Here is a 26,334-nt window from a genome sequence, read left to right on the forward strand (position 1 = left end):
CACACCTCTGGACTCTCTCCATGACTCATCAACTGTCCAGAAGCTGGGATAATTAAGTGACATGCAAGGACCTTTTCTCTGCTGCTGGACTCTGTCAATCACTTTTCAGGAGATGACTGGTGCAAAACACTTGCCAAAAGAAGCTCTTCTGCTGTAGTACGAGCTTGGCTATTCAGAAGCAGAATAAAGTGAAACAATATGTTCCCTTTGCTTCAGGGTGAGAAGTGAGGGAGCCACACTGCTGAACAAAGAAGCTTCAATGGGTTGCTGTATTTGAAGCTTTGTTGAAGTGAAGGATCTGTTTGAAGCTTGACCGTGAGCTATTAAGAGCATTCAATATATGATAGAAAAATTACAGCTACACATGACCATGTATCCCTAATTTTCTGTGGGAAGATTGGGTAAGCAATGATTAAATGGAATGGGGACCAGCCTTTCCAAACTGACTCAAAAATCTGGATGATTTTTCTTTAAGTTTGTTATTTAGACTAAATCTAGAACTGAGAAAAACTGTCTGCCATCAATTGCCATTATTGGTAATCTTGCAAGAAAGACTACACATTCTTCAATAGTCCCAAATCAAGTTTGGTTATAAATTCATCTACTTTTAGGCTTGAGATGAACATTTTGAATTATATCTGAGAGAATCAGGACAATCTTTTCCTTTTTTTGCTGAACAGCTGACACTACTGACATATACACTGGTTTCAACCGTATGAAGGAATTTTCGTAGAAACGCAATACTTATAAGCAAAGTGTTAGAAAGTTGTGTAACTTTCAAATCAACATATTTTCAAGTATATAATATGAAATTATATTATTTCAACCATTATATTGTCAACAATGAACAAATAATAAGTGCCTTACTTCATCTTGCAAGGACTCCTCAACTTGTTCATCATAGTCTTCATCTTGCCTTTTCACTAATTAAAAAGTAAATTGTTAATGGATTAGCACAGCTGTTTTCATAACTATTCAGGCTTGCTGTAAGAAAAGTATACAAAAGGAGCAGAGGGGAATTATTTGGTAGACCAACCTAGGGAATAAGGGAGTTTCTGTAAAAAAAAAAAAAAAAAAGCTATGGAGACAGTTTTGGACAAGTTAGATATTGTTTGGCAGCTATCCTGGGTAAAACTGTAAGAGATAGGTTCAAATTTGTAGGACCTCCTCAACTTTTGAAACTAGTTTGGTTCAAAAGACAGACAGACAGGGAAGATAATATATAGATATAAAATCAGGAAATAAAAATGCCCCCAAAATTATTTTGAGTACTAAAACTGAAATGTGCTCCCACACACCTAATAACCTACTAAAATTTTTCTTCATTACAGTAATATAACAGAAGGGTGCCAGGGAAAGAGACTTTTAAAAACATATCACAATACCTGGTTATTCTACTGAAAATCACAAAGCTATCGGTTAACTAATAATCCCTTTCTGCTTAGCTCTAGTGTAAGTAAGGAGGAACTATATCTTGCATTTATTCCTAATTTTTTTGTGAAATGTTGAGATAAGATAGGACTGAGAATTTCAAAATGTGTTTGGAAGAACTTCTGAATTGTCCACAGTTTGTTATTTTAACCCTGGATGTGATCTATCATACTTTTTTGAGTATTTGGTATTTTAAATTTTCTGTTTCTTGTAGAGAAACACTGCAATTTGATAGGATAAACATTTGTTTTAGAACTCTTGCCCTGAGATTCATATTAATTTGATATCCAGCAATTTTTAATTGATTTACCTTGCCTTAATTCTTGATTCTTAAAGTGCTCTTCTAATTTCCCTTTCAATATTCCTCCAAGTTCTTCAAAATGTTCATTGTTTAGGCAGCCATCTCCCATTACTTCAATACACTAAAGAAATAACATTCATCATTAATTTGAAAACATATTTAACAGTAACTATTTCTACAACTGTAATTTCTTGCATCTCTTATAACTAAGTTTGGTCAGTTTGGTCTAGTGGTTAGGTGCTGGGCTAGAAACCAGGAGACTGAGAGTTCTAGTCCCGCCTTAGGCGCGAAAGCTGGCTGGGTGACCTTGGGCCAGTCCCTCTCTCTCAGCCCAACTCGCTTCACAGAATGGTTGTTGTGGGGAAAATAGAAGGAGGAAGGAATATGAGATATGTTTGCCACCTTGAGTTATTTATAAAAATAATAAAGGCGGGATATATAACTAACTAACTAACTAACTAACTAACTACTATAAAAAGGCAGCTTGATCTTGCAAGATTGAGCTATTTTTTTGTATACTACACTGAGAACTTCTGTTATTGGGTGGCAAAAAATTAAATAATCAAAAAGAAAGTAGCTTCCCTCTAACGTGTTGCAGTGAACCCCGTTTTCAGTAATAGAAGGACATAGGCTTTAAGTAAGGCAATATTTACCCCTTTTCAATTGAATACACATAGAACGACTGATCACATCTGTATGGAGTAGAATTACATGCACAGATCTAGTACTTTCTATTGATAAACACTGTTCTATCCACAGGTAAAAATTCCAAGATGAAGACTCTATTCAAGAACTGGAAGATCAGGAAGTAGCAGTTACTTCATGTTTTCTTCCTCCCTTTCTTTACATGTAAGGGGACAAGATTAGAAATTTGCCTTTTTGGTAAGTGGCATTCAGATTCAGCAGCAAACAGAAATTCTAGTGGAGTGAGGAGAGGGAAACATTTCCACAACTTTATTTAAAATCATGGTTCTTCAAGAGGCAACCTATGCATTCATATATATATATTTTTGGAAACTTCTATATCTGAGATTTTTTGCAGAAACTTGCCTCTGTCTTTACAGCTACGCACACATATATGCCTCCTGTGCATCCTGCTCAAAATTGTATATACTGCCATAACTGCCTAACTGCATTGCAGTTGGGAAAATACCTTTAACAGGGATGGAATGTGAATTGTATGAAAGCATATATTATAGTTTCATATAATCCCTGATGATTTCTTTGCATATCATTCATCTAACTGCCAGACTGATATTGTGGTTATGGTGCTGGCCTAGAAATCAGGGAACTGTGAATTCTTTCATCTGTTAGGCATGAAAGCCAGCTGGGTGACTTTAGGCCAGTCACTCTTTCTCAGCCCACTCTACCTCACAGGGTTGTTGTTGTAGAGAAAATAGGAGGCAGGAATATTAGGTATGTTTGTTGCCTTGAGTTGACCAAAATATATATATAACAGGTGGGATGAAAATATAATTATAATAATAAAAACAAAGGATAACTGGTAGGAATATAATAGATGGTTAGAACAGGACTGCACGTACTACTGACAGTCAAATACAGCATTTGCCCAGGCATAGATTACTAAATGTAAAAAAGTCATAGATGCTGATACTACACTGGATGAATGTCCCTTAATTGAATTGTGAGGTGACTTCAGCAACTGGCACAATAATTAATGAGGTCATCCTTTTGGAAAAAAACATTGGGCAGAAAAGCAAAATCACCTTCATAAAATGGAAACTTTTAACAATGGCTATTCCACATACAAGGCAATGTTCAACAGCTACTTAAAAAAAAAAAGAATTCTATTTTTAACATACAGTCAGGACCAGAAATATTGGAACAAGGGTAACTGTTTTGGCATTTGGCCTCTGTACACCACCACACTGAAGTTGAAAGGAAACACACCCAGATGGGAGCAAAGTCAGGACTTTCAGCTGTCATTCAAGGGGTTTGACAAAAGTGGGGCACTGACCATTCAGGAAGTACAGCCAGTGGCATACACAAACACCCATAGTTGGTGGCTCATAAGTAATGGAACGAATGGCTGACAAGCAGCTGCATGGCCAGGTGTGGCCTGTTTCCTGGGTACCCCATGACCAATCAAGCAGATAAAAGGCCTGGAGGTGGTTCTGAGTGGTACATTTGCATTTGGTAGCTGTTCGCTGGAACCCTCCACATGAGGTCCAAAGAGGTGTCCATGCGAGTGAAGGAGGCCATCATTAGGCTGAGAAAACAAAATAAACCCATCAGAGAGATAGCAAAAACATTGGGAGTGGCCAAGACAACAGTTTGGAACATCCTGAAAAAGATGGAATTAACTGGCAAGCTCAGCAACAGCAAAAAGCCTGGAAGACCACAGAAGACAACTAAAGTGGATGACTGACCGCAGAATTCCTCTCATGGGTAAGAGGAACCCTTTCACAACACCTAGAGAGGTCAAGAACGCTCTTGAGGAGGTAGGCATGTCATTGTCAACATCTACAGTCAAGAGACGGCTTTATGAATGTAAATACAGAGGCTTCATAACAAGGTGTAAACCACTGGTAACACTCAAGAACAGAAAGGCCAGATCGGACTTTGTCAGCACACACCTAAAAAAGCCTGCCCAGTTCTGGAATAAGATTCTTTGGACTGATGAAACCAAGATTAACTTGCACCAGAATGATGGGAAGAGAAAAGTATGGAGAAGGAAAGGAACAGCGCATGATCCAAAGCATACCACATCATCTGTCAAACATGGTGGAGGCAGTGTTATGGCATGAGCATGTATGGCTGCCAATGGAATCGGGTCACTGGTGTTCCTTGATGACCTGACTGCTGATAAAAGCAGCAGGATGAATTCTGAAGCGTATAGGGCTATACTTTCTGCTCAGATTCAGCCACATGCTGTCAAACTGATAGGACGCCGCTTCATCTTGCAGATGGATAATGACCCAAAACATACAGAAGCTACCCAAGGGTTTCTCAAGGCAAAGAAGTGGGATGTTCTTCAATGGCCAAGTCAGTCACCTGATCTCAACCCAATAGGGCATGTTGTTCACTTACTGAAGACAAGACTGAAGGCAGAAAGACCCACAAGCAAGCAGCAGCTGAAGGCAGCTGCAGTAAAGGTAAAAAGTAAAAGTAAAGCAAAGCATCTGGAGAGAGGAAACACAGCATTTGGCCATGTCCATGGGTTCCAGACTTCAGGCAGTCACTAACTGCAAAGGATTTTCATCCAGGTCTTAAAGGCAATCCTTATGTTTGCAATGATGTTGGTTTGTTCCATTACTTATGAGCCACCAATGATGGGTGTGTGTGTATGCCACTGGCTGTACTTCCTGAATGGTTAGCGCCCCACTTTTGTCAAACCCCTTGAATGACAGCTGAAAGTCCTGACTTTGCTCCCATCTGGGTGTGTTTCCTTTCAACTTCAATGTGGTGGTGTACAGAGGCCAAATGCCAAAACAGTTATCCTTGTTCCAATATTTCTGGTCCTGATTGTATTTGATGAATGAGAAAACTAAAGAACAATATCCTGCTGGTGATGAAAAGGGAGGCTATCTTCAGTAGAAAAGCTATTTTGAGCATAAATCTGTGTTGTGCCATACCAAATTAAGTTGGATAGAGTCAGAGCTCATTAAAGGAGGTGACTCTAACAAGGGAGCCCCCCTTAAAAGTCAGGAAATGAAGCAGTAAAAGAAGTTTTTTCCAAGTCAAGTTCAATGAAGCAGTGGACTTTACTACTGTGATGCCACAAAAGAAAGGGTAAATTGCAGAACCATTCTGGGAGTTGGAAGATTAAAATTATGCACATCTTTAATGAATATCTGAATAACAGGATAGAAAAATTCAGCCAATAAATGTTAGCTAAATGACTATGAATAATTATTTATATGCTACTTTATTTCTACTTACTGAAGATCCTAGGAGATCCACTATTAACAGAATCAAAAAGGGACCATGTATGAAATAAATCTAAGCGGCCCACCAGAGTGGGGAGGCAGGGTATATTACAGGTCCCTTCTATGGGGGAAGTTCATCTAGTGGGACCACAAAAAAGGGCCTTCTCTGTGGTGGTTCCCTCCCTGTGAAACATCATTCTCTCAGAGATTAGATTGGCCCCCCACCTTGATACTTTTCCAAAAGGCTCTGAAGACATGGTTCTGTCAGCAGGCTGGGGACCCCAGGTTGAGACAGAGCCGATCAAGTGGCTGATCTGATTGTGTCTGTAGCTGCTGCGTGTGTGAGGGAGGGGTGTTATATTGTGGATTTTAACTTTATATCTGTCCAGAGTCACTATGTGTGAGTTGGGTGGCCATATAAATTAAATACATACATACATACATACATACATACATACCTTGGCAAAAGAATGCATTATTTCTGATAGAACATCTGAGTCAGGTTCTGTTCCTATGGCCTTGATAAGAGCATCACACATAAAATGCCACATCTGGGTGAGATACTCTGGGCCACGAACTCTTGCGCATTCCAGAAGTAAAGGCATTGATTCTGCAGCTGCCACACGAACACGTTGATTTCATTAAGGGAAATTATTACATTTTTCTAGCAATGTAAGGATCAATGCACCATCCCATTTTTCTAGTTCGGCTCCCTAGTATTAGATATTAAATCACAAATAAGGATGAAACACACTATAACTGTTACAGTTTAATTTTGCTTAACTAACCCAGATTAAAATCCAAAGAAATTGAGGGTGCTTTTCTTTCCTTAAAAAAAAACAAACCTATGTTGTCTATTTTAGGTCTTGTATTACATTTTAAAGTATTTGGGCACCAAACTATTCAATAACAAAATCTAAAATCTGTAACATTAACACTTCATAGAACCATCATGGAAAATGGCACAGTCTTAGAAAAAGATATCATCATGAAAGTAGAACTTCAGCAAAGGAACCATTAGCTTCACAACTTGTTCAGTGTACTCCACAAATCCTTCCTTCAATTCTTTGGCATAACAAACCTAAAATCCAAACATAAATTACTTCAGCAAAGGAAGCTGTATCTTGAATAGACAAGCTACACTTAAAAGAAAATGGTAGAGTTAAAAGTGATAAGCTAGACAAACAAATGTATTTTCACAAATTGTGCAATATTATTTGAACATGAACATACTGTACATTTAAAAGAGAACTGCAAAGTTCTAAATGAATAATGAAAGAACATCTTTCTTTTATACAAAAATATATTTTCTTTCTAACGGTAATTTAACAGATGACATTTCTCAAGATCATTGTGTGTTTCAACAACTTCCCTTCAAAGAGTTCAAACGTGCTTTCAATTCCTCAACCCAAGGAGAGACATTCCCAAACATTTTGGGCATCAGGAAGCAGATTCTTATTTAAAACATGTAATTAATGTAGTACCCACCAACATCTGGCATGCAGTTGCTTTTTCTTCAAGACCTGCAGTCTTAATACCAAAACTCTGCTGGTCTCCTAGATTTACAAATTCCCAGCCATCATCATCACTCATATTTTCCATATCTTGAGCTAGTGAGAAAAAAAGGTTAATTTTAGTAGAGTTGAACCATTCCTTACTAACTAAAAAAATATAGATTAAAATGTCTGAACTTACTGTCAAGAAGGGCCACTTCAGGCTTAATTGATGCAGTTTTCATTAAAGGACCCATAACCACAGGAAGATATTGCTGGAATTCCTTTCCAAGAATCTTGCACATTCTAGCCCATGCAGAAATCATATATGAGATCTGTAAATTAATTACAGTTGGTTTCATTTTCTTCAAGAATAATGACTATAAAGCTATATTACAGCCTGGAATGTGTAAAAACCAATCCCTAACAAACCTATTTTAAAAGTTCACTCTCATGCTACATATTGAAATCACTAAAAGTAAGGAAATTATATAGGTTTGCGTAGTACTTTGAACACTCTGAAATGCCTCACAAAAATACCACATTCCAAACTTCACAAGAGCCTTAGAAAATATTAGTGTCCTCCCAAAATTGGTTGGGCTAAGTCTAACAAATTCATGACAGAAATGAGAAGAGAAAAAGAAATTTCATAGATCAGTTTTAGTCACTATGCAACAGTAAGTCTCAATAATAGAACAAGCCCCATAAGCATTTCAATTGTACTTTGCTAAAAAAAAGTATCAATACAATTAGATTTTATCACATCAAAACTGTAAAAAGCATTTTTGTACAATAATTTCTAGCTGTGAAGGTGTCTCCTGCATATCTATAGTGTCCTTAATAATGGTAATTGGGACTGGAATTGCTGTCACTAAGCAATGCGGTCATAAAGTGTGACATCACGTGACATCGTTTAGCGACGGCAATCCCGGCATTCCCCGTTGCCATTGTTAAGCGAAATTCATTAAGTGAGGACCTCATGTGGGTGTGACTTGTGATTTCCTCCTAGCTGGAAGGTGCAAGTCCCAGACAGCTAGCAAGCAGGCCAGAGGGCAGGTGAGTACTACAGAATCAGGTGGGGGATGCTGCGGTGGGTGTGTGCGGGCTAGGAAGGGGAGGGGATGCTGCAGTGCAAGCACGCTACAGAGTATGAGATCCCTGGGATGTCATACTCCATAGGGGGCTCTTCAGGAGAAAAAGCGGCAGAAACTACTTGCAACCTTCCCTGCCGGCTTCCCCATTCACTTTACTTGTGGGAAGCCAGAAGGGAAGGTCGCAAATGACGATCATGTGACTGTGGGAAGCCAAAACTGTCGTGTGAGCCAGTTGCAATCACATGACTGTGGGGTGCTGTGATGACTGGAACTTCGAGTAGTCATTAAGTACCACTTGTTCCACACTGTTGCAACTTCAAACGGTTGCTGAATGAGTGGTAGTTAACGGAGGACTACCTGTATAGGTAAGAAGTACAAAGTAAAAATAATTTGAGATTGCAGAACTTACAAAAGCCTGGAAGATGTTGAGCGCACTTGGAGAAAAGCTTCAAACATCTTATCCTGATTATGCTTAGCAAGCTCTTAGATTCCTATTTAGTAGCTATAACTTTTTCCTTAGCCCTCCTGCAGTATGTCAATTAGAACTGTACTGTCACTTGGGAAAATGTAGATTTGTACCATAAATGTATTGCAAAATCTTGAATTAACTAAAATGTGGTAAATCACATTATTATAATTTCATTTAGAAATTCTATTCCAAATATATGTAGTTATAGAAACTTGTACCACAGCAAGATCTGCTATCTGACATACCTGAGGATCATCATCTTCCAAGTCATTAAAGTCAGTCTGTGTTTTCAGCAAGAGTTGCATCACATCAGATGCATCCTGCATAAACTAGAAACACACAACTCAAATCAAGCTATGAGTTTTTAAACACACATATATCCATATAATAATGCATTGAAGAGCATAAGTTAAAAAATATATTGAAATTACTAAAGCATCAAAGCTGATGCTAAAAATCAGGAATTAATGGTTTCAAATTAAAAACACAGAAGCAGCTCAGTGCAGCTACTGAGTTGAAGACAGTACAGAATTAAATTGATACCTACCTTCTCTTTGCCTACTGCAAGGCCAATTAAGCTGATACATTCTATAGTTTTTCCTCTTAAGAGTCTAAGTTCCTTCTGCACAGCATTTTCAACTATGTGTTTAAGAGAAGGCATAAACAAATCATAGTATGGAACAAACTTTTCTTCTGCTGTATCAGCAACTGATGCAATGGATGTAACAACTTGTTCCAAAACAAGTTTGGTGCCTTTTTCTATCAACTGTGAAAAAAAGCAGCAAATACTTTTTTTTAAAGAACTGAAGTCTTATTGAAACAGTAACTTAAATACAACATTATTCCATCATCTTAAAATGTCCTTACCTCCTGTAGTTTTAATACCATAGTGGAATGAAGGTGCTTCACTAAGTTATCTAAATATGGAATAAGCAGTGATTTTGGACAGTCTTCAGTAAAGTTGATTAGAGCAGCAGCTGCATGAGCCTGAACTCGTTGGTTGCCTTGGTCTTCCATAGTCTGCAGAAGAGCTGCAATTACCTACAACAAAGATGGCAACCGTGAGTGAAAGATCCCTAAATAAACTTTGTTAATGTACATCACAAAGCCTTCTACTTGCCTTCTCATGGAATTTTTTCTGGAAGCTTGGTGCAAAATCTGTAGCCATTTGACCAATTGCATTACAAGCGGCATATCTTACTCTTGGATGCTGAAATATTGACATTTAATTAGTAATATCATAAAACAAAACACTGAAATATACATTTTGAGGAGGTCAACTGCATTCAACTTACGGGATCCTGAAGGAAAACCAATACCAAGTTAACTATTTCATTCAAAATCCCCTCCATTTGTTGGTGACAGCCTTCACCAATAGCTGATAGAGCCATCAAGCCAGCATGTCTGCACTTCCAGTCAGCTGTATTGAAGATATTAAGTGGAAGCATTAATAGTCAGGAAAAAAGCATACGGAAGCTAAGAATATATTTTTATTCAGAACGTGAATCTGTTCAAGCTAGTTTCTTTTCCATTCTAGACTAGAAGAATGGTTATACTCTCTTGCACTCCAGTTGGCAGCTTAATAAAACTGGCTCAGGGAAGTGCACAGTGTGGCCATGGTTGTCTATTTCAATGAATTGGAAGGAACCTTCGTGATAGGTGATCAATGACCTATATGCCGACTGCTTGAAAAGATGCATACGCTATTCTTATCACTGATGGAAGTCATGATCTGAACACGGTAAAGTAGGAAGAACCTGTTTTAACATTCTGTTTCCAAAGGCTGTCAAACAGAAGAAAAAATCTGTAGCAGCTGGTAAATCAGACAAAAGACCCTTCCTGAAATGGTCGCTACTAAAATCCAGTGTGTGCTGAAAACCCATGAGCAGTTTCTGGCTATCACAGGGCTTATGAACACACTTCAACCATGCATGCGCTATCTTCGGAGAGCTGCCCTCTCTTTCCAAAGGCTCTGAGAAGAGAGCATAAGCTTCCAAAGACAGCATTCCGAAGGGAGCCACATGGAGGAAATGTTCCCCGGAGAAGCTGGGTCCAAAAAGGAGTCCGCAAAGGCAGCCAGGCGCTTCTGCTTCGCTTGTGGTGGCTGGGTGAAGAAGGCAAAAGGTCGGTGTGGGGAACTGGGAGAAAAGGAAGCTGGGTGAACGAATGCTGGCTGGGGCAGCTGGAGCTTCCTGGGGCGGTTGTAGTTTTGTGCTGTGCTGAGGCTCAGGGGCTTCTTGCAGCCCCACAGCCGTGTGGTTCTGGGTCTGCCAGGCAGCCAAAAGGGCAGAGATGATGGGGGAGATAGGCAGGTGGGGGGACTTGAAGGCAGCAGCTTACCTAACTGAGGTCCGGGGAGGGACCAAGCTTGGAATGGCTTGGATTGGGGTGAGTGCTCGGCTAACGACTGGTAAAATTCACTTAACAACAGCAAGGGGAATTGCCAAGATTGCCATCGCTAAGTGATGCAGTCACATGACATCTCATTTTATTACTGCATTGCTTAGCGATGGAAATTCCGGGCTCAATTACCATCATTAAGTGATGACTACCTGTAAACCCATTCTTAACTGCTCAGCTCCTGAACCATTTAACCATCAGCTCAAAATCCAAAATAAAATTACTTACGATTCTGAAGCATTTGCATAATATGCTCTTTAATCATAGGCAAGACAAGTTTTCCACCAAGGCCACATGCCATTCTGTCCAGTGCACTCTCACCAGCAACAGCATTGCTAAAATTTGAAAAAATCGGTAAGGGCAATATCTAGGATACCAACTGATATTCCTATACTTTAGTCTTTTGCTTCAAAGAAAACACTGCTTAATGTAAATAGAGTTTCAAATACAAACTTTTCACAGATATATTAAAATCAAAACACACTGCAAATATTTTGTGTTTAGCCTTTCCATTTTCTTAAGTGAAATCTGAGCCTGCAGAAGATCTTACACTGCACAATGAATACATCTTATCTGACACTGCTTTCCTGGAGCTAATATAAAGAATTGTATCCAACTGCATTTCTGTTATAAGAGGGAGGGCTTTCATACCACTGTTTTGCACCACTTTGGGATCAGCTCCATACCGATTAATCTCATCATATTAACTGTTCCTGTGGCCTAATCTGATTTAGTTTTGACTCTGCTTTGGATTGTTATGAACTTCAGCAAACCTTGCATTTTCTTTTTAAATCACTATGGTACTACATGCCCTGTGGCAAATCCATTTGCCCACTGGCAGGAATTCTTGCCTCGCTCTACCCTAGAGATGAAGCCATCTGATGTTCACTCTCTGTCTCTCCTCTCTCCCACAATAGCAATTCAGCATTCTGTTCCTGGACTTTGTCTCCTACTGTATATTTTGTGCAGAATTTAATTCACCCTCCCCAATTCAGCAACTATTGCAACATAAAACCACTGAAAAACCCTCAATTACAAAATTGCCAACCTACTGCTGTATGATTTCCCAACTAACAGAGCTTTTAAATGCAATAAAGGAATTGTGGCCAGGAACTTTGGAGTGAACTAGGAGAAAGAAACGTTAAGACCTTCATACAATAAAGAACTGGGTCATGTGATCCTTGAGTTCTAGGGTAGATTTCTTTTTTGTGTGGATTCCTCTTTGTACCAAACTGGAAGCTGATTTTTTTTCTTCGTATGAAAAAGCTTTCACTTTTGATTCACTTTATACTTTTCTATACAGACAACTGTTTCTCTCAATAGAATTTCTTAGCTACATCTTTTTAATGAGAAAGAAAATGTGCCTGTCCATGCTATCAATCCTTAACCAGTTGGAAGTGTAGGGCTGGGCCTTGACATGAGTTAAATATCAAGACAGATTAAGTGCAAGAAAATCCTGGGAAAGATCAAGCATCTTAAGTTTAATTTCTAAAATATGCACCTTTACCTGTCAAAGTCATCATCTTCTAATTCATCAGAATTTGCCCAATCTTCATCTTCTTCTAGATCAACCATCATTGCTAACATCTGAGGGACTAAAACAAATTTAACAGTGATTATTAACAAATTTTCCAACAGTGCATTGGATGCTAATGTAGCCTGTAGTAGTCTCAAAAAGAAATGTGGTGTTTTCACTTACTGCATTATGTACTGACACAATTTGTGAAAAACTGATCAGTTTGATGTTTGGAATAATTATAGCTAAGTAAGGTAAAATAAGGATATGCAGAATGCTCTGAGTACTTTGAATCTGGAGCAAAACATACATGTTCCCAACATTTTTTCCAGACTATGGAACAAGACATACTGGTTTTATCCCATCCTCAGAACAAGCTACATAGCATTTGTTCTGAACTTGAGGAAAAATGTGTGTATTTTAAATGGCTTGGTCTCAAGCACTTGAGAATCTTATTGTTTTATCATTTATATTAGCACTCTTTCTCTGTGTGTGTGTGTGTGTGTGTGTGTGTTTGCAGTTGCTGATGAACTGCCCTGAAATTAATGGACTAAAAGATTCAGCTAAAACCTGTTAGCTAGGAGCTGCTGTTTAAAGTTGGTTAAAGTGAAATGATTCTCAAATGTCGTAATTTTACAAAGTAATTACTTATTTTTGTTTTTAATTACTATTAATCAATTGCCTAAATCATGAAGAATATATAGGATTTGTGCAAGTCTGTATACAGTCTCGCTGCTTTGCTACATGCTGCTTTGCTATTAACCCAAAATGCTGCTTTGCTATTAAGCCAATATTCATCCTTTTCCCTTTATGTTTTTGTAACTTACATTATGAGAAGAGAATGGGAGGGTAGGCTAGAAGGAACATATTTGGCTTCTCACCTAAAGTTACAGAGCTGAAAAGAGCTGTATGTTGAAAAAATAAAAGGAGATTGAAAGTTCTGGATGAAAGAACAAACAAACAATAGCAAAAACAGTAAATATGTGACCAAACCCTACAGAAATAATCACTAGGTTTCTGGATATGCACCAGTTCCTTGAACTGTATGGATTTCCAGAAAATCAGATGAAAGATACATTGTGAACAGCTCATAAACATAGAAAGGAAACCAATTAAAAGCAGGAGGGGCCTGTCTGGACACCACATAATCATTATAGTCTAAACAGACATGCTACTTTCAGAATACTCTAGAAAGCAGCAAGTGAGAACTCTATAAAATAACTTAGAGGAAGAAGGAAAACTCCATCTGATTAGGTTGCAATGCCTCTAACCCAAGCATGCTAACAGTTCCAAACTCACATACAGGATTTGCTTCAATAGACTGAGTGGCATTTGCATGACAGGAATTCAATAGGCAATTGCTAATATTGTATTTCATACTTAATAGAAGGAAAAATGATTATTAATTTGCAGGTAATGAAACCTGGTCTCCAAAAATCTTCTCTGTAGAACCCACATATTTTCATAACCCCTGCACATTGCCCAAACATCAGCATCTAAAAAAAGGTTTAAAATCAGCATAACATAGCCAAGCCCAAATCAGGCTTACAGCATCATGATTTTTAACATAAAAATGTTTCAGTTCTCTGAGGATTTTAATTTATTTTGGCATTTCAGCCAATTAGTTATCATAACTGTTCTAGCCATTAACTCTTGATTTTTATTAATGCATCCACAAGGATATGGTTTATGTGAAATTACAGAAAGGATGTGAAGAATACTGATACTTCCTGATTAGAAGAAATTTATAGCCTTATTTGGGGTGTAGGGGGTGTCAGGGAGTGGTAGCACCTTTGGCAGGGGAACATGTTGCACCCTTTCTGGGCTGTTTGGCCACCTGTGGTCCCCACCTGGCACTCAGCAATCACCTGGGGCTGTTTGCATGTGATAGAAGCCACACACCAGGCAATGGCTTCGACAAGCTGGATATTCCAGCATGCGAAGACAGACTTTGGTGGATTGAGCGGATGAGGAGGTCAGAGTGACCAAGGCCATGTGTGGTACTGACTGTTGGACAGATCTCAGGCTCATTGTCTCAAAAATGAAGTTCTACATCAGACCTGAGAGGCGACCACAAGGAAGCAAGGCCATGAAAAGAATTAATGTGGCCATTGCTGAACCCCAGCATGGCTTCAGCACTGGCTGTAGACTCAGAAACTAAGCTTGCTGACCTACATCTTGCTGGCAGTGCTGAGGATGACTGGGAATGCTTCAGGGATGTTGTCCATCCATCTGCACTGAAGATGTTAGGGCCCTCTACTTGCAAGCAGCATGACTGGTTCGATGAAAATAATGAGGAGATACAGGCTTTACTTGTCGAAAAACATTGCCTTCATTGTGTCCATCAGAATGACTTATCATCAGCTGCCAAGAAAAATGCCTTTACCAATGCTCATAGGATAGTCCAGAATAAACTGTGGAAAATGCAGAATGCCTGGCTGACTGCCAAGGCAGACGAAATTCAGGAGTATGCTGACAGAAACAACTTGAAATGCTTCCATGAAGCCTTTAACACTCTCTATGGACCTCAATTTCTCAGGAGTTCCCCCTTCCTGAGTATAAATGGTACAACTCTCATTACAGAGAAGGCTCAGTTCCTGCAGAGATGGACTGAACACTTTGAAGCCGTCCTCAACCAACCATCATCTATTAACGATGAGATGATAGGCAGGATTTCCCAGGTTGACATCAACAGCACCATGGATGACCCACTGGTACTAGCTGAAGTCATGGAAGCTGTCAAACTATCCAATGGCAAAGCCCCAGGGGCAGACGCCATACCTGCAGAGATATACAAAGTCGGTGGTCCTGTATTTATAGAAAAATTCAGAGTTATTCCAATCTTTTTGGAAGCAAGGATCCATTCCTCAGGAACTCAAAGATGCATCCATCGTATACCTCTACAAGAGGAACGGCAATCAATGTATGCAACAACCACCAAGGAATCTTGCTGCCCTCCATCATAGGAAAAACCCTTCAAAGAGTTCTGCTAAATCGTCTAGTCACTCATCTGGTGCTGGGTTTGCTACCAGAGTCACAGTGTGGCTTCCGCAGAGGTCGTGGGACTATTGACTTGATTTTTGCAGCACACCAACTTCAGGAGAAGTGTCAGGAGCAGAATCGTGAACTCTATACAACGTTTGTTGACCACATGAAAGCCTTTGATACTGTCAGCCGACAAGGCCTGTGTAGGATCATGTCAAAGTTCAGCTGTCCCAGATGGTACACCAGTTCCATGATGGCCAGAGTGCTGGATGGTGGAGAATCCTCTAAGGCATTCCCAGTCACCAATGGTATTAAACAGGCTGTGTGCTTGCACCCACACTCCTTCAGCATTATGGTTACTGCCACGCTGAACGATGCCTTTCAGGACAGTGATGTTAGAATCAGCCAGAGTAGATGGAAAGCTCTTCAACCTCAGGAAACTTCAAGCTATTACCAAAGTGAAGGAAATTGTTCTGAGAGAGTTCCGCTTTGCCAATGACTGTGCCATGAATGCTGGCTCAAAGCCAGAGATGCCAGTTAGTATGGACAAATTTTCTATGGCTTGTGACAACTTTGGACTCACCATCAATATTCAAAAGACTGAAGTGATGCACCAGCCTGCTCCTCATGCATCATACACAGAACCAAAAATCACAATCAAAAGGCAGAAACTACAGGAAGTGGACTAGTTCAAGTATCCTGGCAGCACCCTCTCCAGAGTGATGACCATTGACATAGAAGTTAACTGCAGAATAGCAAAGGCAAGTTCTGCTTTTGGTAGACTGCGCTCCACTATGTGGCAATGTCAAGGAATTAGCCCAGCAACAAAACTGAAGGTCTACAGAGCTGTGGTACTCACTACCCTTCTGTATGCCTGTGAAATGTGGATTGTGTATCGAAGGCATGCAAGACAGCTCAATCATTTCCACATGACTTGTCTTTGCAGAAATATTAGGCATCAGATAGCTAGATAGACTACCAGACAGCGAAGTTCTCTATAGAGTACGTCTACCATCAATCCACACACTGCTATGAGAGCACAGATCTGGTGGGCAGGTCACATCATCTGTATGCCAGATGAACACATACCCAAGCAGCTTCTTTTTGGGGAACCCTCTGCTGGAAAACACTTGCATGAAGGGAAGAAGAAACATTACAAAAGTACATTAAAGGCCTCCCTGAAGTCGCTTGACATAGACATGACCACCTGGGAAACCCTAGCACAAAATCGCTCTACCTGGCGTGGCCTCATCCGTAACGGCTGTCAAGCTTATGAACTAAGGTGCACTGCAGAAGCACAACGTAAGCGCAAGAGGCACAAGTCTAGAGCCATCAGTGCAACAACTGCAGTGACTACACATTTGCCCAACTTGTGCCAGGACATTCTGTGCCCAAATTGGCCTGACCAATCATCTTCGGACACACATTTAGTTTTAAAGTGACTAACGGAGTTGAGATCTTCATCGACAATGATGGACGAACAACAGGCTTACATATTCCTATACCATATACATTTTATGCTTCTTTCTGCTTCAGTACTGCAATCCAATGTATGTCTGATTTTGGCTAGCTTTAAACAGATTAAAACTTAGCTTTAACATTAAACAATGTAGAGAATTAGCCTCTGCACAGCTAAAGTAGTAGTAACGATCAGAAGTATGCAATAAGTTAACTCTTAAAAGCCTTGACTGTGGTTATAGGTGCCCACAGGAATTTCTGGGGTGTTGGTGGTCATGGGTGCAATTAAGGTGTGATTATAATTTGTATATCACTATTATATATCAGTTTTCTTGTATGTGTGCTATTGGATACTACTTGGCAACGTCAGCCATTCATCAGTTTTGGATTCCTCTTAATTAAAAAGCATTGAAGTGTCATGTTTTCTCTTCAAGAGTGCCCTAGGCATAACTTGCTTTGAGGAGCTGGTTGCTCTGCTATACAGTTAGAGTCTTTTGAAAAAAGCTGAATCGGTACTTTTTACATGTTTTAGTAAATGGCTGATATATACTTGACCATCAGGATTTTGGCTTTTTAAATCCAAAGGAATTTTTTTTAAAAAAATCTCTAAGTATTTTATATATTTTAAATTTGACTAAAATAACCAAAATGGCTTACTTACTAGCTTGTGCAACAATGTTGATATGCCTTCTCAACATAGCAGCAGCAGTCTCTGACAATGTAACTATTACTTCAAGGGCCAGCTGACGTTGCATATTATTGAGGCTTGTGTCTGCACACAGCTGAAATTGAAAAATATTTCAGGAAAAGACTAAAACCAAGGCCAGAGGTCTAACAAAAATTTCAAACTGAAGTGATAAAATACAAACTTACTTTCAAACTCAGTTGTAACGTAGGTTCTAAGTGCGGACGTAAATATTTTGGAACTGTATCTGCAATCTCTACGAGAGACTTTAGGACTGAATCATCATTTTGATAACATGAGTCATTTACTGCCTAAAGAAAAAGAGTAATTAATATATTTTCCCTTGTAATTTGACTCAGAAGCCTTAAGAGGAAACTACTCAACAGTTTGAAAGATTCTAGAAGAAAGGCATTTGAGCATCAGACTCAAAAGTTCACCTTAGTACGGGCAATATAATTTTAGCACATGCTCACCAAGTGAGGCCTATTAATGTTCACCTCTTCAGTTATTCATCTGAAGCAATAATTGTCCTTCTATGTATTTTTTTCTTGTTGCATATGATTACTTTTTTGGAGAGACCACCATCTATTTTAATTATGCTCTAGTTTTTCAGAATTACGTAGTTACCACTATAGACACCACACTGCATCTGTGTAAATTTAAAACAAATACATTCTTGAAAAACTAGAGTTTTTAGTTTTGCTTAGAAATTTGGGTATCTTTTTCTACCCAGTAAGTTGCAGTGTTGTGTATGTGGTAACAGATTTCAATCATTTCACGTGTCTGAGTATCTGACAGAAAAGAAAGATGAAGCGGCTATATGTCAACTTGGGAACTGTCACTAGCTATAGAATAAATGGTGTATCTCTGCTTGATATCTCGTGCTATTTATCAACACAGTTCATGCTTTTAATTTTTTCTGTTCTCAGATACCTTAAATAATCGTGTTTGATTACAAGTTTAGGAAGGATTTACTGTACACCTTACTGCACATTTTAACAAACAAGAAATACATTTGTGTGTGTATACTTTAGCTCCTCCAGATGATTCTCTATTATACGAATACCATTTTTGCATTGCATATTGTGCTACGCAGAGCTTGAAACTAACTTTTAAGGCTTAGATTTTAAAATTGAAAAGTATACAGATCTTGACAAAAATAACTGCTTGATTTCTCAAACTTTACTCCTTGCACCATTTGAATATAATAGTTGCTCTTGCATAAGCTCCCGAGTATTAAGGTTTAGTCAAGCTGCGTTTACTGTATGCGTTATAGTACAATATTTGATATTTTAAAACAATTACCCTATTATTTTGAGCATCACACACTGTACTAAGATACACTGGAAATGCATGTATTATCGACATAAATGACAGCAACATCCTAAGTCACCAGGTGTCTGTACAAGATACTTCAGATAATTTTCCGAGATTTTACCTGCAAAATTCCAGGAAGCAAGTCTGCAAAATGTTTAAGAAGGGGAAGATTCTGCTCATTGGCAAGAACAAATGCAGCTGCAGCCCTAGCAGACAGTGTCCTGATCTAGAAGAAAAACCAAGCACCAGTTCAGTACGGTGCTTAACTCTGTCAGTCCTAGGATGAGGGCACACTGAGGCAGAGAGGGGAGGGGAATACAGGGAATGCATATACAGTAACTGTCCAAATCCAAGGAGAGTCAACAAGGGATTTTAGTCAAGCACATTTACAGCCCCCAGATTTCTGCTGATTTGGCAAGGAAAATACTGCTCTCCAGGGGATTAATTTGTCCTTCTGAACTAATAATCTCTTGAAAAAATCAGCTCTATGAAGAACAGATCACAACAATTCTCTAGAAGCATTTATTTAAAATAATCTCAATGTAGAGTTATTTCATGTAGATTACTAAATAGAATGCGGAACAAGGTGCAATTTTAAGTGCCTTGAACTATTATTTTTTTTTGCAACAGCATTAAACTAAAAGACAAAAATAAATGTTGAATTACCGTTGGATTCTCCTGATCCTGCATACACTGCACCAACATTCGTTTGATGACCTCTAAATAATGCTGCTGTTGATTTCCAAAAATACCAGGAAAGTTCCTAAACAGACAATAAAATAAGTACATTTACTGAATTACTAGAATACACTGAAAATTCACTTGTGGCTGCTTCTTTCTCATTACTAAGTCCACTGAGGAAGACAATCAAAGAGATTTTCAGTGCCCATCTAAACAAAATTGCACACTATTCTGTATGGAAAATGCAAGAGAATAAGCCCACCACCATTATTTTGTTTCACTATCTCGCAATCAATCAAGTCTTTGGACCTTCCTTGTCTGATGTGCAGTACTCCTAGTGCTTCTTTAAAAAAACTGGACTAAAATATGCTAAGAAAAAAATTCTAAACCATACTCTCCTGCAGTTCTATGACCTGAAGTGCATCCTTGCTGAGAAGCAATGTACTACTGTATATCTAAGACTAATCAAGATGAAGATATAAATTTTGCACTAATTATTCAATAATAAATAGTAAAGATGGGCATTTCCCAACTAAAGAAGTGGCTAAGCTGACCCCTGTCCCCGTTTTACTCATGAATTTTCCATTCTGAATGTATTGTAAAATATTTTTTTTGTCATTTGGTCTAGCTGAATCAACATTTTGAGTGGATTATAAACTTTCTAGGATTCATTGGAATACAAAGTTCTCTACTAAATTGGCAAGACCAAGCAAAAGAGATTAGCTAGAAGAATCCACATATGATTATAAACCAGATATTTCAAAAAATATAAAACAAAGATAATGCTCATGGGAGTGTACATGCTCATGGGTGTGATGGGCTTGATACAGAAGAAGCTATGTTCAGATGCATAGTGTGTGCGATTCAAAGGGACTACAAGCTCTTTAAACAATCTGACAGCCTTTCCTTGTTTCACAATTTATATCAGAGTATATAAAGGCCTCATGAAGCATTTAAGAACAACTGTATACCAAAAGATATGTAGAGCAGCTTCACGCAATCCCACGTTTTGAGAGCTGACTGAGTCAAACAAGAACTTCAGACCTTCTGGCCATTGGTTATTGCCATCTTCATCTAAGTGAGAGAGAAAATTAATATTTAAGATATACAATTTTCAAAATTAAATTAAAATAAAATGGAAATCACAGCATTTAACCAAATTAGAACAATGAAGTCTGATGCCTATTCTTCTGCATCAATATATTATTAGCTCTGAACTCTGGTGCACATGGTGAACTTTCCTATATCCTAGCATGGTTGTCAGAAGTATTTACAAAAATTCCACAACGCTTAGAAAAGCTGCAACTGTTGCACCTTAACCTCCACCCTTACACTTAGGATTTCAACTGACCTTACACTGGCTGTTGGAAAAAGCAAATGGAAGAGAGTAAGTAAAGCACCCATGAAGCAATAATACAGAAAGTACAGTGGTCGCATACTGTTTCGCTAAATCAAAATGCTAAATCAAAAAGTAGACATCTGAGTGAATACCCCATTATTTCAGAAGAGATAATTCCACCAATGCAGAAAAGTTACGTGCAGGGATGCCATACTCACTAATGTCAAACAGAAAAGGCTGCACAGAGATCACATAAGGTTGTGGATTGCTATACTCCTCAAGGCTTGCGCAGCATATCTAAAGATAATATTTCTAAATATGAAAATGCATATTTAAAGTGGTAGATGTTTAATCATGTTATTTAAAAGTTTTATCTTCATTTCAAAGCCAATAATGGAGCCAAAGCATGATAGAGAGTACAAGGAAAATATACATTCCTGGTTCAGACATATACTAATGTCATGGCTAAACCATGCTTTATTGAACAAGCTTATACTATGCCATGGGTTAACTATGTTTTAATGAGTAAACCACAATTAACTGGGTTTACACAACATGCTAAGCTGAAGATAAATGAACCCTATTAGGACTTAGCACAATTTATGAATCCAGCTGCAGATACAGAAAAGGAGCATTTTCTACACAATGTTTCTCCCAACTCTCACGTCAGCCAACATTTTCTTCTTTTATGCATCCTGTACCAAAATAAGATAGATTTTATACCTATTAGATTCCTGGCCAGTTCGGCTACAATATCACAGACTTTTTTCCTCATACTGGATTGTGTTTCCAACTGAATAATCACAAGCAGTTCACTTTTGATGGCAGTCTGGACTTCAGAGGGTAATGTTGGATAAACTTCCTCAAAAGAAGCTGACAAAAGTCTCCGTAAAAGCACAGCAGCCATTTGTCTAGCCTGTTAAGACACATACATATTAAACTGTTTTCTAGTTAAAAAAAAAACCCAATACAACATAGTGGTATTTTTTGTAAGGACATTTTTCTTACATGTGTAAAAATCTAGAAACTGAGCCAAAGCACTGACTTGGCCAATCTATTTTTGGTATCTTTAGTTACTCCACCCCGCTCAATTATTTCACTCCATAGCTGATATAAGATCTAAACAAGGCAACTGACTCTATAGCAAAAGAACTATGAACTAAGAAGCATGTAGTAAATAAATTAAGAAATGACTTTCTATTATACATTAAAATGTAAACATTACTTCTGAACAATGTACAAACCATCATACTAATTGGAGGAATAAATTGTGTTATTTTAAAATAACCAAGTGACTTACTATTTGAAGAAATGCAAAGGAAGTAAAATTGCAGCTCCAGAACTAAAAATTTGAGTAAGAATAATTCAATCCCAGATGTCAATAAAAACATACCAATCACAGCTATGACAATATAAATATCAGTTATTTTAACTCAGATGTTAATTAGTCTTCAATGCTGTTATAATCAATAAAGTTGATACATGTCTGTACAAGGCCCACAATTAGACAATAGTCTCCCAGTTAAACTTAAAACTTTATGGTAAGTTATATGGACAGGGAAAGAGAGACAGTTAACATTTAACCCTACCAAATTAGCAGCCAAAATATAAACATAATGGACTACTGCTTTAAAGATCACAAAAATGGAAAGTATGGAGAACTGATTAACAATCTCCACCTGTATCATATAGAAATTATGATCATAGTGTCTTGCACTCTTGTATTTGTTCTTCCAAAAGCAACTGAGGAAGTGACAAAGAAAAGATAAGATGACCTAGTCTCTATATTATTGACTGCATTATATATCAACATATGTTTAATTTAACTTACACAAATACATCACTTGTACCACTATTATTTTCTTGTATCTCTTTATAATCCACAATATAATCTATAACAAATGCAAACGGGTATAATAAGAAACTCCTTTATTATATCTGGTCCATTTCCGTGTTACATATATTAAAATATTTTTCTGGTCAAAATTTCTATGTTTATTCTTAAATATGTTATTGAACACTTTCTGTAATAAGGAGTTGTATGTGCAATTTGTAGTAATATTCTTTTTAAATGAACCCTTATCAAATACATTTTCTTATGTATATTTCCTAAATACTGTTTAGCATGAAATGATGTAACACAGACAAGAACGACAGACTAACGATTCCACTTCTTGCTGCCACTCATACCAGATCATCTTCTCTGAAAGAAATCTATGATGTATTTTATATCCCAACTTTCAATAGTCTTAACATAGATGCTCATTATTTTAAATTGCTTTCTATCTGCATATCATACAAATGCTATCTCCCCTTTCTGTGCATTTAATCTTTCCTAAGCTGAAAGAGCTATTTAAGATGATTACCAGAAGAAATACTAAGATTGGAATTCACTGTAATCACAGACTTAGAGCTCAAGGTGCTTCTTCATTAAAGTAAAGGATGTAATATTTTACATCTGTCTCCTAAATCTCGAAGCCCTTGCACCCAGTGGAAAAACATTCCCAAGAGACCTCCTAACCTCATCCCTTTTCACAGAAATAAATTTTCAGGAAGTACAGAGGGCCTCAGAGAAAGCAGGAAAGCCATGTTCTGTTCATGAAAAGAAAGGTGAAATCCAGAGAATTTATCAACTCTGTAATTATAAGGTTACCATATCAAGCACTGATTTGCCACAAAACTAGGAATGAAAGCTTCTAATCTGGACACGTGACGAGTTAGGGTTTAGCAATACAGGAGCAGTAGTGAACACTAATGATGCAATTTCCTGACCATTTGTTCTTTAAAATAGTTGTAGTGTTAGTAATATATTCCGCTTTAGATGCTATGACAATATGAGTCACAATCACAAAATCATGTTTTACAACATAAAACATTCCTGCAATTCTTGTAAGTTTCTTAGGGTGAAAAATACCTCTTCGGCAACGGTAGTATTCCTGACAGCTTGTAGAAGGAACGTAATCTTAGACTGGCCTGGTATGTTCTCATATGTTTCCTAAAAAAAGAAAAGATCAGAATCAGGTTAGCATTAAAAAAATATGATGCATCAAGACTTATCAGCCACTTGATATGTTCTAAATAGACAATTATTTAATATTTACTAAAAATCTACTACAGAGGTAGTTATTTTACTCAAAACAATAGGAGTAGGTAGTACTATATTTTGCAAAATACAGTACCTCACAATGTCAAACAAACAGCAGAGAAACTATTATAAATATGAAAGGAACCCCTAATTCACAAAAAACCTTTAATTTACAAAAAGTATTTTAAAGCATATGAAGCAGGAAGACACCCAAAGATTTTCTTCTGCTTCAGAGAAAAAAGTATATAGATTTTACTCAAGTAGATTCAGCCTTTTTCTCCCTCTCAAACACTATCCTGCTAATAAAGCACATGGAGATGTGTTGCAGCTAGTTAAAAGCAACTATAACTTTATTTCCTTTTATTTAATTCTATTTTTTCTTCCTAAGACAGTTTAACACAAATTTTACCTTTTTTAAGTACATGAACACCATATTACCAACATTATTAGCTATGATATGTCACAATGGTAGCCAACCTGGTAATCTTCAGATGATCTGGATAATAAATCCTCATGCTCTAACCATCAGGGCCAATGGTTACAGATTAGGGGAAATAGCCCAAGTTATCTAGAGGGGAGCAGTTGCCAAATGTTCTAATACTGATGTGCTGTGGAGTGTTGTCTATTACTTTCCCAGCATGAGTGGGCAACATTTGCCATCCAGAGGCTGCAGTTTAAATTTTTTCAGCCAGTGAAAGCCACATTGGGTATGTAATGATATAACATATTTCTTTATTTATGGGATTCATAGGCTGCCTGAATCTGTTACAACTCTGGGCAATTTATAAGACACAACAATGTTTTTTTTTTTAAATGAAAATACCTCATAAAGATGATGAAGTTCAGAAAAAGGCAACTGCCATTAAAAAAAAATCAAAACATCACACAAGGGGTTCATCACCTACTCTGGCCTAGGGTTAGATTTTTAAGGGCTCATTTAAAAATGGCCAGGGTGGGAGCTGTGCGAATATCAGGAGGAACGGTGTTTCAGAGCATACGTGCCATGAGAGAGAAGGCCCACTGCCCAATGCAAGGTGACATTGTTTAAACAACAAGATTTGGAGCATGGTGACTCTGTCAGGTCATGTGGAACAGGCAGAAACTATGGGGCACAGGTGGTCCCTCAAATAACCAGGCTCTATGCCATGAAGTGATAGTCAGCACTCTGAATATCACCAGACAAGGCAGTGTTTTTATTTGATTACAGGCTCAACACAACTGTTTTATTTCTAGCTAAAAGCTAATTTAAAAAAAAAAATCATACTGCATTTATTTGGAAGTTTACTGCTGAATTTTGGCAGCAGGATCTTGTGGAGCTCTGGCAGCTAAAGCTTAAAAGCTATGATTAGATTAATCAAGAAATGACCATAATGGTTAAAAGTGGTTAGAAATAATTGCCTAAATTTCTTACTTCAGGCAAATAAGAGGTGCACAGCTTGCAAAGATTCCAGACATGCCAGATTAGCTTTTCTGAACAACTGGTTTTTTACCAGATTTTAAAGGTAAATGCTCCCAACCCTCATAAATATGGTAGCCTTGACAGGTTATATATATGCAGTCAGGATCTCATCCCTTATAGATGTGAGTGAGTTAATAAAGTCTGTGAATACATGTCATCCTGCTGCATAGCATAAGGGGCAAATGCTAGTAAATGGTGCTCCAGCCAGTATCTTATAAAAACATCACTGCTCTGTGGAGTCTATGATTTCAGTAACCTGCACTGACAGCCATATCCTTGCACTAATAATACTAGAACACCTCTCACTGCTGAAAAAGACAAGATTCTCCCTTCTCCTAACATACAGGTATGGTCAGCGTACTGGCTAACAAACCTCTTCATATGATACTGCTATTCACATGACCTGAAAGTCTTTATCAATCTGGGCTTTCAGGATTTCACTACAGTGATCTCCTCCAGTGTATATAGATTATAAGGTAATGGTTAGGATCTATATAGCCAGTGATTCTGGAAACTCTCAAGAGCATCCAGGCAACAATACTCTACTTTTTGTACCTAACATTTAATTGTTCAGATAGGGTAGTCAGAACATGGAAGAACTGTATAAGCTGCCACAGTAGAATTGGGATATTTTCACATTAGGCAATATTTAAGTCTTTCCCTTTTTCTGCAACTTCTTTCACAGAGCTCCTTAGAATCTGCCCACACTAATTGTAACTCAAAGAACATTT

The 26,334-nt window shown here is 38.0% G+C and overlaps 1 protein-coding gene across 1 annotated transcript in view; it reads right to left on the bottom strand.

The window, feature by feature from the left end:
• The window catches only part of IPO5 (importin 5), a 55,034-nt gene that overhangs the window by 26,927 nt on the left and 1,773 nt on the right, over positions 1 to 26,334 (bottom strand). The window contains exons 2-21 of the mRNA XM_063304831.1: positions 23,974 to 24,054; positions 21,783 to 21,975; positions 20,692 to 20,794; positions 19,706 to 19,802; positions 19,161 to 19,265; positions 17,911 to 18,033; positions 17,699 to 17,819; positions 12,586 to 12,673; positions 11,307 to 11,413; positions 9,974 to 10,098; positions 9,799 to 9,888; positions 9,546 to 9,719; positions 9,226 to 9,444; positions 8,924 to 9,007; positions 7,318 to 7,450; positions 7,111 to 7,232; positions 6,607 to 6,703; positions 6,081 to 6,253; positions 1,742 to 1,853; positions 868 to 923 (exon numbers count right to left, since the gene is read on the bottom strand). Of these exons, the coding sequence (XP_063160901.1) occupies positions 868 to 923; positions 1,742 to 1,853; positions 6,081 to 6,253; positions 6,607 to 6,703; positions 7,111 to 7,232; positions 7,318 to 7,450; positions 8,924 to 9,007; positions 9,226 to 9,444; positions 9,546 to 9,719; positions 9,799 to 9,888; positions 9,974 to 10,098; positions 11,307 to 11,413; positions 12,586 to 12,673; positions 17,699 to 17,819; positions 17,911 to 18,033; positions 19,161 to 19,265; positions 19,706 to 19,802; positions 20,692 to 20,794; positions 21,783 to 21,975; positions 23,974 to 24,054 (2,403 nt within the window). The remainder of the gene's footprint in view (positions 1 to 867; positions 924 to 1,741; positions 1,854 to 6,080; positions 6,254 to 6,606; positions 6,704 to 7,110; positions 7,233 to 7,317; positions 7,451 to 8,923; positions 9,008 to 9,225; positions 9,445 to 9,545; positions 9,720 to 9,798; positions 9,889 to 9,973; positions 10,099 to 11,306; positions 11,414 to 12,585; positions 12,674 to 17,698; positions 17,820 to 17,910; positions 18,034 to 19,160; positions 19,266 to 19,705; positions 19,803 to 20,691; positions 20,795 to 21,782; positions 21,976 to 23,973; positions 24,055 to 26,334) is intronic.

The sequence above is a fragment of the Candoia aspera genome, chromosome 5, assembly GCF_035149785.1.
Source record: "Candoia aspera isolate rCanAsp1 chromosome 5, rCanAsp1.hap2, whole genome shotgun sequence".
NCBI lineage: Eukaryota > Metazoa > Chordata > Lepidosauria > Squamata > Boidae > Candoia > Candoia aspera.